This window comes from Dreissena polymorpha, chromosome 7, assembly GCF_020536995.1.
Source record: "Dreissena polymorpha isolate Duluth1 chromosome 7, UMN_Dpol_1.0, whole genome shotgun sequence".
NCBI classification, from domain to species: Eukaryota; Metazoa; Mollusca; class Bivalvia; order Myida; family Dreissenidae; genus Dreissena; species Dreissena polymorpha.
The window spans coordinates 74,016,821-74,035,294 of record NC_068361.1 but is presented as its reverse complement, the minus strand read 5'-3'; the positions used below and the strand labels follow the sequence as shown (position 1 = coordinate 74,035,294).

At 34.2% G+C, this 18,474-nt stretch overlaps 1 protein-coding gene across 27 annotated transcripts in view; it reads left to right on the top strand.

The window, feature by feature from the left end:
• The window catches only part of LOC127838225 (furin-like protease kpc-1), a 133,273-nt gene that overhangs the window by 45,810 nt on the left and 68,989 nt on the right, over window positions 1–18,474 (top strand). The window contains exons 6-16 of one of the 27 annotated variants that reach the window (XM_052365842.1): window positions 3,017–3,102; window positions 3,624–3,802; window positions 4,762–4,980; window positions 5,686–5,786; window positions 7,313–7,413; window positions 8,646–8,760; window positions 8,960–9,124; window positions 9,501–9,622; window positions 11,569–11,640; window positions 11,781–11,864; window positions 13,386–14,118. The exons of 6 other annotated variants lie outside the window; for them this stretch is intronic. In XM_052365842.1, the coding sequence (XP_052221802.1) occupies window positions 3,017–3,102; window positions 3,624–3,802; window positions 4,762–4,980; window positions 5,686–5,786; window positions 7,313–7,413; window positions 8,646–8,760; window positions 8,960–9,124; window positions 9,501–9,622; window positions 11,569–11,640; window positions 11,781–11,815 (1,195 nt within the window). In that variant the 3' untranslated portion in view covers window positions 11,816–11,864; window positions 13,386–14,118. Of the gene's footprint in view, window positions 1–3,016; window positions 3,103–3,623; window positions 3,803–4,761; window positions 4,981–5,685; window positions 5,787–7,312; window positions 7,414–8,645; window positions 8,761–8,959; window positions 9,125–9,500; window positions 9,623–11,568; window positions 11,641–11,780; window positions 11,865–13,385; window positions 14,119–18,474 lie in introns of those variants that run through there. 20 more of the 27 variants (XM_052365816.1, XM_052365821.1, XM_052365818.1 and 17 more) reach the window with 20 other exon arrangements.

Sequence of the window (18,474 nt, the reverse complement as noted above, 5' to 3'; positions counted from 1 at the left end):
TGGCAGTTTCAATATGTTATTTTAGTAATCCTATCATATTGATGTTAAAGCAGAAGTGGAACCTGTTTATAGTATTATTTATGCTGTATCAAGAGTATCACGAATAATGTATGAATTGATAAAAATGTATTACAATTATTAATTGTATAATTACTGCAATCTTGCGTGGAAATAATTGGAAGTCATTTTGTTTCATTGCACTCAAACTAAAATGATGAACTATTTTTTTGTGAATTTGTATTTAGGTATCAAACGTACGATGGGCAGCATTTTCTAAAACAAAACTATTCATTTATTCATCTAAATTGATTTTAGACTTAATTATCGTGAAAAAAGACATATGCCCCACCCATTTGAGATACATTTCATGCATGAATCATGTGTTCCACTTTGAACAAAAATGTTTATCAACCACATCTGTTTTGTGATATTAACATAACCGCTACAATTCAATTGAAAAATCAAGAGCAAAAGTAGGGCGCTGCAGCCTGCTCCTATTTCAATCCACCTCGCTATCCTTTTGGACTGATCTAACCCGAAACGTTTTTATGTGACCTGGTGGCCATTATTTTCAAATTGTAAAGGCAAATGTCAAATAGGTCGATTAACCTATTAACTATGAACGGAATAATGATCCTGGATTTTCCCCTTATGAAATTGCATTCCCAAACGGAATTACTCTTCGGCGAACCTGAGTAGGTTATACAAATCGATTGAATTAAATCCATTTTGTGCTTAATTTATTTTAATTATTTACCTCTGTTCAAAAGTGTCACAAGAGTGTTTCATAAATCAATGATCAACATGATCATTAAACCATACCATACATATGAAGCAAAATTCCCTTAAGAGAAATATACTTCTCTTCTATACGTGATTTGAGTCGGAAAGATACGTTTGATTTGAATTATTCAACAATCAATACATTAAATGACTACTTAGTTTTCAGTAAAGTACACCTCATGTTCTTTCATTAAAACGGATGTGAGTAAAAACCCATCTCATAATGTTATATTCCGGTTGATCGATGATTTAAATATTGGTAAACTTTACTCACTAAATGCCATTGATTTGACCACTTAGCATCGTTGACAGTAATAGCTCTTCGAAATCGTTGATGAAACACTTCTGTGGCATTGCTAAATATTCTCTCACGTAGAACGGATTTTGTCACCATATAGTGGACTTTTTCCTGCTCGGCACTCTTCAGCTTAAATAGATAAATAAATATAAATGAAAATATATAAATAAAAGAATATACATGCAAATAAATAAATAAATAAATACATAAATAAAAAATAAAAAATAAATAAATACAAGTTGATATCAACTTATTTTGACTTAATCTTAGAGATAAATTAAATTTTTCTTCAATAGTTACGATGTCGAAGTCCAGTTGGCAATTGTTCAATGCGTTTAATTGAATTGAAAAATCGGGTAATTCATTCTTAAGATATGAGTGATTATGATTTGATATGATCGACTAAAAGGCGGATTATAATTCGAATAAGCGATTTATTTGAATACCTGGTTGCTCAATTTCTAATAGGCGCTCACGAATCGTGTATTTTTAAACCTGATAGAGAATATTTATCCCAATTGTAAAGCTTTTCACACTGATTCAATAAGCATTATCATACTAACATATTAACTAGAAGCAGTTGCTAACATGCTTTATTTACGATATATCGAGATTACCATCAGTTTTTTTTATATTGAACGGGCGTCCTTTTAAAATGGATTGACATATTTTCCGTGTACATGGTCGAATGCGATTACACGTATATCAAATAATAAAACATATTGTTCATGCGTTTTTATTTTCCACAGTGTCAAGAAAGTAGTTTAAATAAGAAGAATTCTAATTTAATTGTTTTCAGCAAACTAGCCAAAGCCCATCCATGGGGGTTCAAAACGCATGGCAAAAGGGATTCAGCGGAAGTGGTATTACAATAGCGATAGTGGACGACGGTATCGATACTTCTCACAGCGACTTCAAATATGTATGTTGTAACATACCTGCTTCGTTATTTAAACGAAAACGTGTTTTCATTGAATACGTTTGTTTATATACGTTAGTTAAGTGTGTACTATGCATCAGAACAAGATAGCTTACATCATGCGTAGCGTACTAAATGATATTTTTTCATTAAAATACGAAATGGTTGGTGTATTTTAGGATATGATTCCTATCCAATTACCCGATATAGTGCGTAACCGGGTTTTAGATTGCCAAATGAGAAGGATATTTGACAACAATGTTTTAGTCAGCTTGTCTGTTGAGAAGGGTATTCACGGATCTGGTTTGAATATGTTTGTACGATATCAGTAGTATTGACTATTATTTTCAAGTTAACGCAACCTTTTCTATTTCTAGGATGCTTCCCTCAGTTACAACTTCATTCACGACATCGCTGATCCCAACCACGTTCTTGAAGAAGATGGGAAAAATCCAGATTGCAATTTGTCACCAGGACTGATTTTAATGATCGTCCGATATTGGGCCATGGGAACATTTTCCTTACTTATTAATGAATATAATCGTTTCAATACACCAATGCGCAATGAGCAGCCCTATTGCCAATATAAAGTCAAAACGCCTATACCGTAGATGAACTTATTTCGGAAAAGGGAATAAAACTCTAAATTAAAAAATTCGAAGATTCCTTAAAAACCTCTTATATTATCGATATAAATATATCATTTGTATATTAGCTACTTTCTATAATTTGACTGTTATACAGCTCATAAATGTGATGACGTCTAATCCTTAATGAATATATTAAGCCGATTTGGCGGAACCTTTATTAATTTGATACTGTTTCTTAACCTGAGAGGTAAAAAGTTGATCTTGCGACTTTTTTGAAGACCGAAGTACAACATTTAGTATGTTGAATTTTGGACTACACACAACCGACATACACCATTGAAATAGTTCCTGTCTAGGCTGCTGTCCATCTAACGACCTCGTGACTTAAATTAAAAAGGACCACCTTTAGAATTTCCTCTGTTCCAGACATGGCACAAGTTGCGCCGGTGTCGCAGCCGCATTGAAGAACACAGAATGCATTATTGGAACAGCCTACGAGGCAACAATAGCTGGTAGGAATGCTCTTCATAAACTATGTTTGTAATATGTAGTTTTCAATTAGGCCGATAAGGCTTAACGGCCTAATTAAATCTCTTTTGTATTTGACCCATCTATTTATTGAATGCGAATGAGATTTACACGCAGACAAACTCGCACTTCACAGTACTTGTTCGCACTTCTTTCCATGTCCGCATTTGATGAATGTTTTCTAAGGGTACAATGTATGACATTATGTCGTTTAAATGTAGAAAGTTTTGAGACTACTATGTACGTGTGCTGTTCTATAGAAAGATGTTTTATAGCATGAGTCCATCTTGTCTTAACATTAATCTAAATACAATATTTAAAGGCAAAATATGTCTTTGTTTATAAGGTCCAATTTCTTAGTCTGGTTATTATAAGTCGATGTTGAAGTATTCTTTGTTATCTGAGTATGAATTCAAGTGAAGAGGATTAAGTTATTAATCAGAATGATAACACAATAACAGAACACACTACAAAACACGATTATGACCTATTTGTTGAAATGTAGGCCTACGATTAATTGATTCAACGATCGGAGCGACAATGGCAGATGAAGCCGCGGCCTTAAACTATAAGCTATCTGACATCGACATCTACAGCAACAGCTGGGGTCCGTCCGACAATGGACAAAGCGTTGCACCATTGCCAAGCGTCGTAAACGCAGCATTCAAGGAAGGCGTGGAAAAAGTAAAAACCTTAAACCATGTTTGGGCAAACCTAAAGCAAAATTCAAAATAACAGGGAAGCTGCAATCGACTCCATGTTAGACCCTCACCAAAATATCAATTTTTTTCAAAATATTTATTTAAAAATTATAGATGATTTTTGTATAGAATCATTAAACTAGTAAATAGGATAAATACATTATAACAACTTCTCTACGTCTTGACTATCTTTCCAGACTCTTTCCAGACTTATACATTTTAGAGACTCTTGCTACCTGTTATGTCGATATATATTGTTTCCCGAATATGTCACAAAAGATGCGTTTGAAGGTGGTTATTCTTTAGAAACTCCCCGATTTTAAACCATCCGAATATTATCCTATTTAACAAGCAGATCAAAATACTGGCCGATACGGCTCTGCAGGAAAGCGTAGGCAACCATGAAATAATCAAATAAGGAATTATACAATCCAGTTTACTTCTAAGTTCAAGAGTTTTGAGGTAAAGAGTTGAACACTTATTACCGGTAAGTATTGTATTGAATGAATTATAAATAAATATAAATATAAAAATACAAATCAATTAATATAATAAATAAATAAATATATCACTCTATACGTTTTGCATGAACCTTTCCAAGGCGGTGAGTCCAGAATTAATTATGTTGATGTATTTGCTTATGAAAACATATTGTGTTCTGTTAATGCTGAACTATCCCTTTTGTGTTATAAATGCTCAGCTAAGTGTGCGGTGTTTTCCCACCTCAAAGAATTCATATTTCTGTCGTGTTGTATGTATTTTCAGTTAATTTACAGGCAAATGGTCATGTAACGTGAATAAAAGACTAGCGGACACGAATTTATCTGCCGATAATTAACAGGGAGTTGCCTTATTCCTATATATTTAATTCCTTCGTATCATAATTTCTAATCGTTTTAAAGAGACATAAACACATATCATGAAACATATCTTAAATTATAGGGCCGTGGCGGCAAGGGCGCCATTTATGTTTGGGCTTCTGGCAACGGTGGTTATTTGGACGATTGTCAGGCGGATGGATATGCGAACAGCATTTACACTATTGCCATAGCAGCCGTTTCTAAATCCGGAAACGTTACGTCGTACTCGGAATATTGCACGGCCGTTATGGCGGCCGCATATAGTGGAGACAGTCGCTCAAATCAAAATAATCAGGACATCGTGAGTTATGATTGATAAAATGATTGAAATCGCCAGTTTAAAGGACAATGTACTGAATCAATATTTTAATTGCGATGCATAACAATGAAACATAATTAACAGTTTTAATAATTTGATTTTCGCTAATGGACATGCGGCTTCGATCAAGGAAATAGTTTAAATTCTTAGAATGAGAACAGACCATAATTGCGTCTGGAATAGATATCTATCTAATCATATGAAGTCAACTTAAATTGAATATACGTCAGCTTCACAACAAACAGGTCGAAAAAGACATTCCCACATCGTAAACACAAACGTGTCCGATATACATTTGGCTCAGTTTGGTTTATAATTAAGTTCAAATGTTTCGTCTAGTTATATTACAAAAACGCGCAACGCGTATTGAAGGCTCATTCCGCTCGTTCAGGATTTGCATCGTTCCTAAATCATGCAGTCTTTCATAAGTTTTAATATGAATACATACTTATATCTTGTACATTTTTGCAAATGTAAATATTGTCAACTTGTGCATTATCAAATATACAACGTATTGTTATTTAAATCGGCGTGTTACGTTTTGTGGGTGTTAAAACCTTTTTGATTGCTTCAATAAGACAAAGTTACAGTTTCAAAATAAACACTTTTTAAGAACACTTACTTTAGAACATGTAAATATTTATCAAAATATACTTCAACATAACGTTTTGTGTTTCCATGTTTTAGACTACGACTGGTCCATCTAACACTTGTGTGAACAACTTCGATGGCACGTCTGCCGCTTGTCCCCTTGCGGCAGGAATCATAGCACTCACATTACAAGCAAAGTAAATATGACGTCATCATGACATTATTTTGGATTATGAACATTTTAATAAAAATAGCTCTTACATGAAAGGCAAATTGTATACTAAACGTCATTATGGTGTTTTAACATAACACTTAAAGAAGGTATTCAGCGTCCTTGTGCTTGAGTAATGGTATATGTATTCAACGTTTACATAGTTAGAGAGTAAAATCTTGTTTTTAAACATACTAGGAGAACAAATACAATTTATCCCAAACTCAGCAAAGCATGCGTTAAACATGCGCATAGTCAGATTTGGCTCGGAATAAGTATGCAGTATCCACAAAGAAAATGTCATGCTGGTTGCAGAAGTAAATCATAGTTTTTTTTTAACTTAAAGTTGTCAAAGAAGTCTTTTTTTTTCAAGTCAACCTGATTAAATGATTCCTTGCCATGTTAAGGGATAATTGTTGTAACATTGTGAAGCACGAACTGGAAACTGTTCAAGTTAAACTAGAATATGTACGCGAGTTCCGAAATATTGCAAAATCCCCCCCCCCCAAAAAAAAAGTGCGATCTACCTTTCGAAACTTTTTTAGAAAGAAAAACACCGCCCTGTTTTGTTTTATAAAAAAGATTCACTGACTGACACAATCATACATGTTTAAACATGATTAAACATAAAAATAATTCCATACTATTAACGGCACGCCCGAAATGTGAAAGTCAGCGCAAAACTAAGAAGCTCTTCTTTCCTTTGATACGTGTGGAAAAAACCTACATATCTTCGTCTCTGTTACAGCGATCTGAACCATGATGATCTATCGTTACCGCTTATTTGAGCACTTGTGGTAGACTGTTTTGTGTAAGGATGTCTAAATAACTCAAAACCGAAGATCATACCCCTTTGCTACGACTCCATGTCGCTTGAAAAACTTCAATTTGTAACATTTGTCTAGATCGCCTACCCAGTTTTTAACGACAAATTGTGTACCCCAAATACACCAATCACTGGTTCACCCTAGGAAACGAACTGATAGCGTTTAAACAAGCCCCAGATTCTTATGCAATGAAGCTACAATAAAAAAGTTCAAACTACATGAAACTTCTTTTGTTAAGAATTGTTTGAGCCGTCTTAGTGCATTTTCTAACATTCGAAGAAATGTATCCCCATAATCCTTTTTGTGCTAAATATCGTTCAATCGTTCATAGATATAAGTCTTCTTTTCCAAATGAAATATGCCCACTCGTCTCATCTTTATCTATACGTCGAGAAATTAGCGTGACTGTGGAATCAGTCTTGCCGTCTAATCCTGCATTATATTATGAAGATTCTTTGCAAAATGTTAATCAAACTACATGGTTACATGATATATTTAATGACTTGAAATTAATCATGCAATATCAAAGCTTAAACAAGTTTGAAAACCTTTCGTAAGTGTCGATGATCTTTGTTAAAATAAAGTTCATAATATGTAGTTGATATACCATTTGCCGGACTTTGATTAGATTTTAAACGTTGTGAAAATGTATTCAAAACTCCGCACTGGCTCCTTGTTGTTTCAGTAACGCCCTCACGTGGAGAGATATTCAGCACATGATCGCAAAAACATCTGTAACAGATGGGCTGAATGACAAGTTCATTACTAACGGGGCTGGAAAAAACGGTACAGTTGTCCAATTTGACTCACCATTTAAAACTGACTCAGACTTCATATGGAACGCTTTGTATTTTTTACCAAATGGGGTAAAAACTATGACTTGCCGGGTTTTATCATGTTACAGCCTTCAATACGATTAACCTTACAATTAAAAGGGATCAACCTGCATTAGTATATACGAAAAGATGTAATGAGGCAATACATTGTCATGTATAAGGTTAATCTTTGAATAGCCCAATTATGTAGCAACGATAGAATAAACAGCAATTTACTATCCAATAATACGAAAGGTATTTAAATAACTCCGGTTAGGGGAATTGAACACGATCAGAAATTTCCAGATGACAGTTTCACATGCATTCATTATACCATGCACATAAATCTCAATAGTCTTTATTGATAGTTTGACTGCAGTTGGCCGAAATACCGAACCATTATCTTTATCTTAGCCCCCTTAAGAGGGTCAATCCAGAATGTCTTAAATATATGTATGTATCCAGAATACATATACACTGTACATATAATATAAAACAACTTTCGAAGCGAAAACTGAGGAGGTTCAAACTATAGGGACTGAACACAAAAGACTAATAACATTTGCGCGCATTGTAACGTTCAATAATATATCACGTCATATGCATACATTTGTGTGTGTGTGCACGTGTGTGTGTGTGCGCGGGTGTGTGTGTGTAGGTGTGTGTGTGTGTGTGTGTGTGTGTGCGTGCGTGTGTGTGCGTGTGTGTGTGTGTGTGTGTGTGTGTGTGTGTGTGTGTGTGTGTGTGTGTGTGTGTGTGTGTGTGTGTGTGTGTGTGTGTGTGTGTGTGTGTGTGTGTGTTTGTGTGTGTGTGTGTGTGTGTGTGTGTGTGTGTGTGTGTGTGTGTGTGTGTGTGTCTGTGTGTGTGTGTCTGTGCGCGTTTCCGTATATGCATGTTTTAAAAACTTAAAGACGTATTATTGGGTATGAATATCTAAAATATATTTACGTAGAAGCCCATAAACCCTCAAATTCAACGAATATTTTGTACATTATTTTAAAAAATGTTTCTTAAAGCAATAGCCACAATTTCAACGCTCGTTGTGGTCTGGTAACATATATTTTACGAGATATGGCTTCATGTATTGCTATAAGTAACACGGATTTTTTATGGTTGAACTTTATTTTATGATTTTTTTTGCGAAATATTCGTTAAGTTTTAGAATGTATGTAACTTGACAGAATTACGGATATTAACTTTCAGTGAGTTCATATTTCGGCTTCGGCCTGATGAACGCAGAGAATATGGTAGATGCTGCCGTCAGTTGGAAAACAGTACCGCCTGCTATCTCGTGCTACAAATCCACGACAGTGTGGAAGTAAATAATTTACTTGGCAGTTGCTACTTATCCAGATGCGCGTGAACCTAAAACCATGATGTATACGATTTAGAAAACTGATTTCAATACTTGTATGACCGGGCACTTTCATCTAAAACTGTAAGGCCGACTATTTTGTAAAATAATACAAAATCCAAAACATTCTCAATTAAAGATGTTAAGTATCATCATATTTCAGGGTAAACATAATTGGCAGCACGATCACAGATAGAGTAAACCTCAGCCCATGTAAAGTTCTCTACACGGAACACGTGACCATAAAGGTGACATTTCAGTCCACATACAGAGGAGATACAATTATATTTCTGAAATCGCCCAACGGCACTGAAGTGGTAGTTTTGAGGTAATCCATATATCTTTTTTATTTCATTTTTCAATGCCTGTGTCCGCTTTTGATATGTTTGTTTTACAGAAAATCCCTATTTAAACATGTATATGGATTACATTAAAAATGAAATATATAACATGCACGCTATCAAATGACCAATAAGTTTGCATATGGTGATCTGCATGTCAGTCTGAAATCTGATTTCGCTGTGTTTGAATACCGTGAATCAAAGCAAAGTCTCTTTATTAGAGGGTAACTAGCATGCAAGGCTCAATCAGGTAAAATAAACATTTATTTCATTTTTTTTCCTAATAAAAATCAGTTAATAAACATGCAATTTCAAACCGCTTTTTCACAAGATCATATCATTGTTTTAATATTTTTTTTATAGCAATCGGAACAATGACGACGACGCTAAAAAGCTTACTTGGAGCTTTATGACAGTCCATTTCTGGGGTGAAAGCGCCGCAGGCAATTGGACAATGACTCTTTTTGATCTCACCGAAAGTAATGGTAAGTATTCAGTGCCATAGTTGCGAGTTCAACTGTAAATGCACAATTACTGAAACATACACATTTGAGCGCGTTTGTATTTTTAATCACTCTCTTATTTGACTTGATTTATTTGCTTATTTTTTTCTCTTAATTGATGCTATATTGGCATTTTATTGGTTCAACGTTGGATTATATTGTAAATCACAAATAAACAAAGCCATACTTGAATATATACTATGCACATGTACCAGTTATGTACACATGTCCGACCGATGTATATGTTCATTATCATCTTAACTAGTCATAGCGAGTTAAACAAAATGACTCCTACTACAAATACTAATACTAATCATACTACTATTACTACACAAACTACTACTACTACTACTACTACTACTACTACTACGACTACTACTACTACTACTACTACTACTACTACTACTACTACACTACCTACTACTACTACTACTACTACTACTACTACTACTAACTACTACTAACTACGACTACTACTACTACTCTACTACTACTTACTACTAACATACTACTACTACTACTACTACTACTACTACTACTACTACTACTACGACTACTCCTACTACTACTACTACTACTACTACTACTGACTACTACTACTACTTACTACTACTACTCTACTACTACTACTACTACTCTACTACTACTACTACTACTACTTCTACTACTTCTAATACTACTACTACTTCTACAGTACTACTACTACTACTACTACTACTACTACTACTACTACTACTACGTCGACTACTACTAACTACTACTACTACTACTACTACTACTACGTACTACTACTACTACTACGACTACGACTACGACTACGACTACTACTACGAAGGACGACCACTACTACTACTACGACTACGACTACGACTACGATACTACTACTACTACTACTACACTACTACTACTACTGACTAGACACTACTACTACTACTACGAGACGACTACTACTACACTACTACTACTACTACTACTACTACTACTACTACTACTACTACTACACTACTACTACTACTACTATACTACTACTACTACTAGACCACCACTACTACGACGCTATAAGGACTATACTACTACTACGGACAACAACAACTACTACTGCTACCATAACAACTTCTACTTCTACTATCACACTACTACTGCTACCTCCAACTATCACTACTACTAATCTATACAACGACTACTAATATACTACTACTAACTGCTTCTACTGACTACATTACTCTGCTAGTACTACTATTACTACTACTACTGCTACTATAATACTACTAATACTAATACTACTACTACGTTATTCTACTACTACGCTACTACTACTACTTCTACTCCACTACTACTATTATATTACTACACTACTACTACTACTACTACTACTACTACTATACTCTACTATACGACTACTACTAATACTACTACTACGACTACTCTACTATACTACTACTACTACTACTACTACTACTACGACTACTACTACTACGACTACGGCTACTACTACTACTACTACGACGACGACTACGACTACGACACTATACGACGACTCTACTAACGACTACGACGATATACTACGACTACTACTACTACTACTACGCTACTACACACGACTACTACTACTACGACTACACGACTACTACTACGACGACTACTAGAGACTACTACGACTACTACTCTACTACTACTGACTACTACTACTAACTACTACTACGACTACTACTACTACACTACTACTACTCTAAGACAACACTACTATCTACACTACGCTATCTACACAAAACACACAAAACTACTACTATTACAATTACTACTTCTACTACTACTACTACTACTACTACTACTACTACTACTACTACTACTACTACTACTACTACTACTACTACTACTACTACTACTACTACTACTTTTACTTCTCCTACTTCATGATTTTTTTTTAGTTATGAACCTATACGGATGGGAAATTACAGTGTACGGCACCGAAACAGACCCATCAAAAGGAATGCCGTCAGGTATGTATGTTTTTTTATTTCCTATGCTTTTGTAGATCCTGGAAGTTTTTCTTTTCGTAAATTTATCTACCGTCAAATTCGGGTTTAGATCTCCTTTAAAATTCTTGAGAAATACTCATTTAAGCTTTCCTTTTTTTCAGAAAGTGATTCGTATTTAAGAAGGCAGATTCTCTAGTAAATGTGGGGTTTGTAGATACAAGGTCTTGGTCACTTGGACCAAATATGTAAGAATATTTTCCGCTAAATATTCTGAGAAATATTATTTTCAAGCTTTCACATTTCCGATGATCATAATTGAAAAAGGCGCATTTTGATATTAGTTTAAAAGGACGTCATAGTTGAACGTCACATGTGTTACTTATTTTACCGTATTAACATTTTGTGAAGTACTCCCATGGTTATTTTCTTTATATGATTAGGCATAAAGTAGGCCATAAAGGTAAAGGCCTTGTGATTCATAAATTAAGCTTTCTTTTCCACGTGTTATTGTCACAGACAAGACCCTATTTATTTCGAAATCAGTAGCTCCGTATATATGTTATTGTAATAAGTGTTTGGTAAGTATAAACATCGATTTTGAGATTAATATGTTTAATATAAAGGGCACTTGTTTCAGTTATTTAAAATTAGTTTTGAACACACTTACAGAATTATGGTGCACACTGACTGATAATTTTTGTTTGAACTTTTTGAATAATGAGTACCTTGTCTTTGATAAACAAATCACATGTCCTATAACATCTCATGGACACGCTCATTGTAGAAATTAAGCATATTTTTTATTTACTTCAGAGTTTATTTACATAGTTTTCATTTACTTTTTAAAATTGTTTATGAACCGTTGTTGTTTATGAATCAATCGATTTCCATGTTCGTGATGAAAGATCTCTGATATAAGTTTTGACAATTGTTGACCATCATCTGTTCATGTCCATATTCCCAGGCTCAAAATCAATAAGGTTATTTACAAACGTGAACATATAGTTTAAGTAGCAGATCAAACATAATGACGAAGTTGCAACTTGCATGAAATAATTATTCTTATGAACATTTTGCCGACCTAATGGGACAACTTGCATTTAAAACAATCAAATTATATCTTTTCGTGAATTTGTATTGCATCAATCCATATACCATTGCTGTTTATTCCTCTGCAGTTAATTCAAGTGTAAATTATCTTATGCCTTTTACTCTCCTCATGGACGGTTTCGGCTATAGTGTACTATCGACATGGATAGTAACTTGTACGGTGTGCTATCGACATGGATAGTAACTCGTGCGGTGTGTAATCGACATGGATAGTAACTCGTGCGGTGTACTATCGACATGGATAGTTACTCGTACTGTGTTTTATCCATTCGAGCAAAGAATTTTCGAATTATGTAAATGCATTTCGTAAATAAGAAACAGTTAACAACAAAAACATTATTTGCATTTTCCAGAGCACATGACAATGTTGTTTGTTTATCTGTTAAGTACTGTGGCTTTTACTCGGTGCTTTTCCAATTTTTTAAATACAATAACTGTTCTGTTTATTAACGATGTTGATCTGTGTTTCACACATGTGTTCATGTATGCACAAAGTTTTGTTGTGTACATATGTAGTATGTGATGTAATTTGGAAATTACAATCGTTCTGTACTCACGACCATCTTGTACACCTTCGCCGCATCTTGCATCATGTTATGTGCACTTATCAATTTATCCTGTTATTACGTCATTTTATGCTTATATATTGCTCACAGAGTCCTCGTCTACGGACATTGGCCCTATTGTCGGAGTCGTCCTCGGCTCTGTCGTAGCGTCGTTATTTTTGGGATAGTGATTTACATCAGATGACAGTCGATTGGTAAAATGAAGATACAACTCTCTGCCAACAAAGATGCCCAAAGCAGTGCTGGATTGACAAATCATTCTTTTTATTGACATATTGCTGTCTCTGTGGCAGTAATACTGGAGGCTTATCCGTTACTTTGACTTGTGGCGCTTTTTTGAACTCATCTTGTACCACATTCCATCTTCCGCCAATCATAAACGCGAAGTGATTATTGACTACATATTGCAGAAAACGGAATGGTACTGATTAACATTAAGCTCTTTTGTCATTAACTGAAATTTAAAGTATTTTTTTTAAATATTAAATGTGAATTTGTACAAAACAGCTATAAAATCAGTTGATTTGGACGTTTGTGCTGTGTGATTGTATTTTAGCACAAATGTTTCTCTGCGTGTGTCTGTTATTTGTGTAAAATAATTTTTTGCACAAACGCATTATCTTAAGGAATATTATTACTGGAAATGAATCCTTATATTTGATGTTAACCTAAACACACTTTAATGCTTAAGAGATGTTGCGGTTGTTTGATGAGTTAACGGTTGTTTATAAATGTAATTATTAATGTAGATTAAAATTCTTGTTTATGCCTAATATAAAAAAGTGTGATGTGTTGTGATTTGGTAAATACAGAGAAAAATGTCTGTTGTCTTGTCATTATTTTTGCATAAATTACATCGTGTTCCCTTACCTGAATATTTGTATGATGACACAGGAACAAGAAAATTAATACCATTAAAAAGTAACTAGAATGTGCCCTGCTGATTACGGAAATAGCTTTCAGGATGCAGCTTGTTCTGGATGAAAGTTACTGCTTCAGTACCTCTACAACAATTGAAATGTTTTTAAAAAGTGAGATTGTTTATGTAGTGGAGCGATCGGGGAAAAATCAAAACGCTACGTGGGTGTGACAAAGTCCGCTAGCCCTATTCAAAAGTTCAAATTTTTAGAAAAAGTATTATTAATGTTATCCGTTTTCCAAACCAACTTGTACTTAGTTTTAATAAACAATAACAACATGTGTTTTATTTTCTATTTTTGTACAAAGGCGTTTTCTGTAAAAAAGGTAGATCGGAAAACCGTGTTAAGCTTATTCTGCTAATTATCTACTTGTTATTAAAATTCAGCCTTAAAAATAAACGTTATGTTTTCATACGTGATGGAAATGTCTTAGTACACCTCTTAATGTTTGTAAGATAGTTCATTTGAGGGAAAGAATAAATGCGCTTTCCGAACGCCGTGATATTAATGGATTAGTACTATTAGACGTTCACTTGCGTGCTGTAATTGCTGTTTTCCTTATTTGACGCGATGAATCGAATATATCTTTGAAAGCATGCGGGATCTCGAATTGCGCATACGGATTATAATACATAGGTTCTCCTCGTGTCATTTCATTACAATATTGGTGTTGTATGGCCCAAATAGGACTTGACATTGAGGTAATCGCCGGATCAGTACGAGAACAAATTGTGAATTTGTTGATAAACGTATCTGAAATAATCAAGACAAATAGAAATATAATGGCCTTTTGAAAATTACCTTTTTAAAATACGTATTTTGATATAATATTAGATTTCAAGGACGATAGCAAAATTAGGCCTGCACACATAGATTGTAATTGTAAGAAATATTTCATATATAACGGCCAAAACTACTTAACTTCATTTGACGCTATAAATAAAATACACTAGTTCAGCGCTATATCCACGTCTAACGGTCGTGGGTGGAAAGTAAATTCACAGCCAGCACCTGAAAAAGGTTCAAGGACAGTCTCGCAGTCCAGTAGCAATGTCAGACCTATTAAAGGTCAATCCAAGGCAACAAAGGAAAGCTGGTTATGAACAGAACTGAACAAACAGTTAGTAAGAAAAAGACGACATTGTGGAGTGAATCAGTGAAACACCCATTGCTACTATGAAAATCTATCTTCGAACACACATAAGATATACGAATGTCCTCTAGGCATAGCAGGTCACATTTCTTGCCAGAGACGATTATGTTCTACCGGTTTGTATCGGTCGATCAACACGAGGAATGTGAGGTCGGCAAAATCGACCATCGGCGAGTCCGAAATATGCTCTTGTTGGCGAAAATATTGCGACCTTGGAGTTTTCACAGCGTGGCTTCTTCTTCTACAGCGTCCGCAGTGAGATATTACGATTAACTATTGGTTGGCTTCTTGCAAAATTATTTATTGAATTTTCTTTTGGATTCGCATTGTTATAAATGCGTATTTAGAGCAACTGAATGTTGCTAAGTATATAGTTTAACTTCTTCTGATATGAAACATATATTATACATAACATGTATTTGATTTTTGTTTTCTAGATTTAAGCCCTGTATTGTTATGACCTTATTGTAGTAATGCCATACATGCTACACGATAATGATAGGTTGCAAACCAATCTGCAGCATCCGAAGGGTATATAAATGCGTTCTACCCTGCGTTTAAGCGACATTTTTAACCCGAAACAATATGTTAATTCGTTTAATAAACATAAAAAGTAAGAACTAAAGTATTGTATTATACTTATAATATTCAAGAGGGAATATATACTGAATTAATTAATTAATTATTATTACTGAATCGATATCAAAAACTAGATATGATCATAAGGTAAAATGAGTTTATTTATTCGAAAATCATATGCTAGAGTTTACTGCCAGCGTAAAACTGAAATTTACTAAGACTGCCTAAATAGAACTTTTCTCGCTTATTGTACCAGTTTTTTTAAACGATAACAACTTAAGAACATATAGAGCAGTGATGCCAAATACTTAGCAGAAGTTTATACATGTCCTTTGCGAAGGTTTGGCTTGAGGTACATGTATAGACACTTTCGTCCATTTGGGTACATAAGTCGCCGTGGCCTAGTAGATATGATAAATACCGAGCGACCGGGAGGTCACGGATTGGATCCGATCCCGATTATAAAAGCGTTCTTTAGACATCTTCAAAGATACTAAATCTTTCTGTGAATAAATACACATATGAACAGTTTCAACCAATCGATTACCTCTATTGTAAAAATCATATTGTAGCAATTGCGAATAAAACTCCAAATTTAAGACTTGTTTAATCAACCCAGAATTGATTCTTTTTTACCAATAATTGACATATATTCAGCACAACTTCAATGTTAATTTGCTCCGTCGTAGAATCGGTTTTGTTCTTATCGCAACTGATCTCGCAATGTGTTTCTGAAAGTAATTGCAGTGTACGCTCTCAGAGTGTAGCTGATAGGTTCAATCATGATGAAGCCCATTTGTTACGTGTACTCAATAGTAACATAACACACAAGTGGTCGATGACGTTTCAACATCGTCGTGTTGATAAGCCAGTCAACAATTAGAACATCTACATTCTAAGCAATCACTGTATATACCGTTACACTTTCAATAATCATTAAAAAAGAAGAGTCGCATAAGCGACAATGGTAGGTTTTGTCGACAAAATAATCATACAACATACAACTTGTGTTAGCTACCTCACAGACGCACAAATAAGCACACTACGTTTTAATTTACGTATCAATGCAAACACATTCATTTCTATACATAATATTTCACGTACAAAACGTTTCATATTGCAAAATCGATTTCATAGTCATGGCGTGTGACTTCCTTTAATAATTTAAAAATATTAATATTTTTTCTTCAGCATGTCGTTTAAAGAAAATGTTGAGTCACTGAATATGTACGCAGAACAGTATATTGCTCATATGGTTTTGTGCCTTGACACACGTGAAGAAATAATGATGTAATGCTAAATAGCCTGTCTGAAACATCCAGTACTATTTTAGTCAATAGACATGTGGTGGCTTGTTTTTTTTAAAAACATATTAACTTAATTACATATTATAACTAAACATACGTCCGTAAAACAAGAATATCCCAAGGGACATTCCACTTAATTTAACAAAAAAACTTCCACTTGTTAGTAAACAATGAAGGCAATATGTCATTTTGAAAAAAAACATGTTTACGGATTTTCTTAATTTGAGTTTCAATAATTATTATCAACTAACTAAAACTTCACCATTCAGCAATCTTACATAAGCGCTATGTTAAAATGATTCCAAATTATCGACACAAGTTGTTACCGCCGCTTCATTTTTTATATTAATATTAATTAAGGAACAAATATTTGTTTAAGAAATGTCTAGGTATGAACATTATTTTGCTCGTTCAGATGTAATGCAGGCATTCTTGATTGAAAACTTGAAATGTATTAGGTTAGTTTGTTCATTTACTGCCTGCAATGAAAAAAAGTAATAGAGAACACAAGAAAAAAGGCTAAGAAAATATTTAACATTGAGCTCAGGTACTTTTTTCTCCAACCTCCCCTGACGTTCCTTGTCAAATTAAGATGCTGTTCCTTTCAAATTTAGTTTCTTTTGGATCTATTCAATGCGTTTTAATGATTTTTTCACCAGATTAATAGTAGTAATAGTAGTAATATTTTGCACAAAAACAGACCAATGGTAATAATGCAAATACTATAGACAGAATAAGGTTGTTGTCCCCCCACGTCTTCCTCTCATGTCTCCTATAAAACATGTATGTTATATTGATCGCTAAAATACTTTGCTGGTAACAAAGGTCAATCCTCTGTAAAAGTTAGGCGATAATTATGGTCCCTTGTAACGGATTATTGTGTAAAAATCTATTAACATATGAAGGTTAACTTGACAACTTGATTACTTGTAATGTTTATCTCCAAAACGAAGAAACCGGCATTTGCAAAACAGATAACAGAATATGCCTAAAGTGATTCATAAGAAAATTAAAGGCCTTCTTGTATCTGCCACTTCCTTCAAAAGTTGTTATATTACTTACGGTACGAAGGTTGTTTCCACTACCTTTCAAACTAAGGAAGTAATGCTTCGGCACAATTAAATAAACATCAGGAAACACTTTGTAAAAATAAAATTTATTATTTCACTTCGTTATTGTTCGTGAAGCACTGTTCTTTGAATCTCTTCCTACTTCCTCAG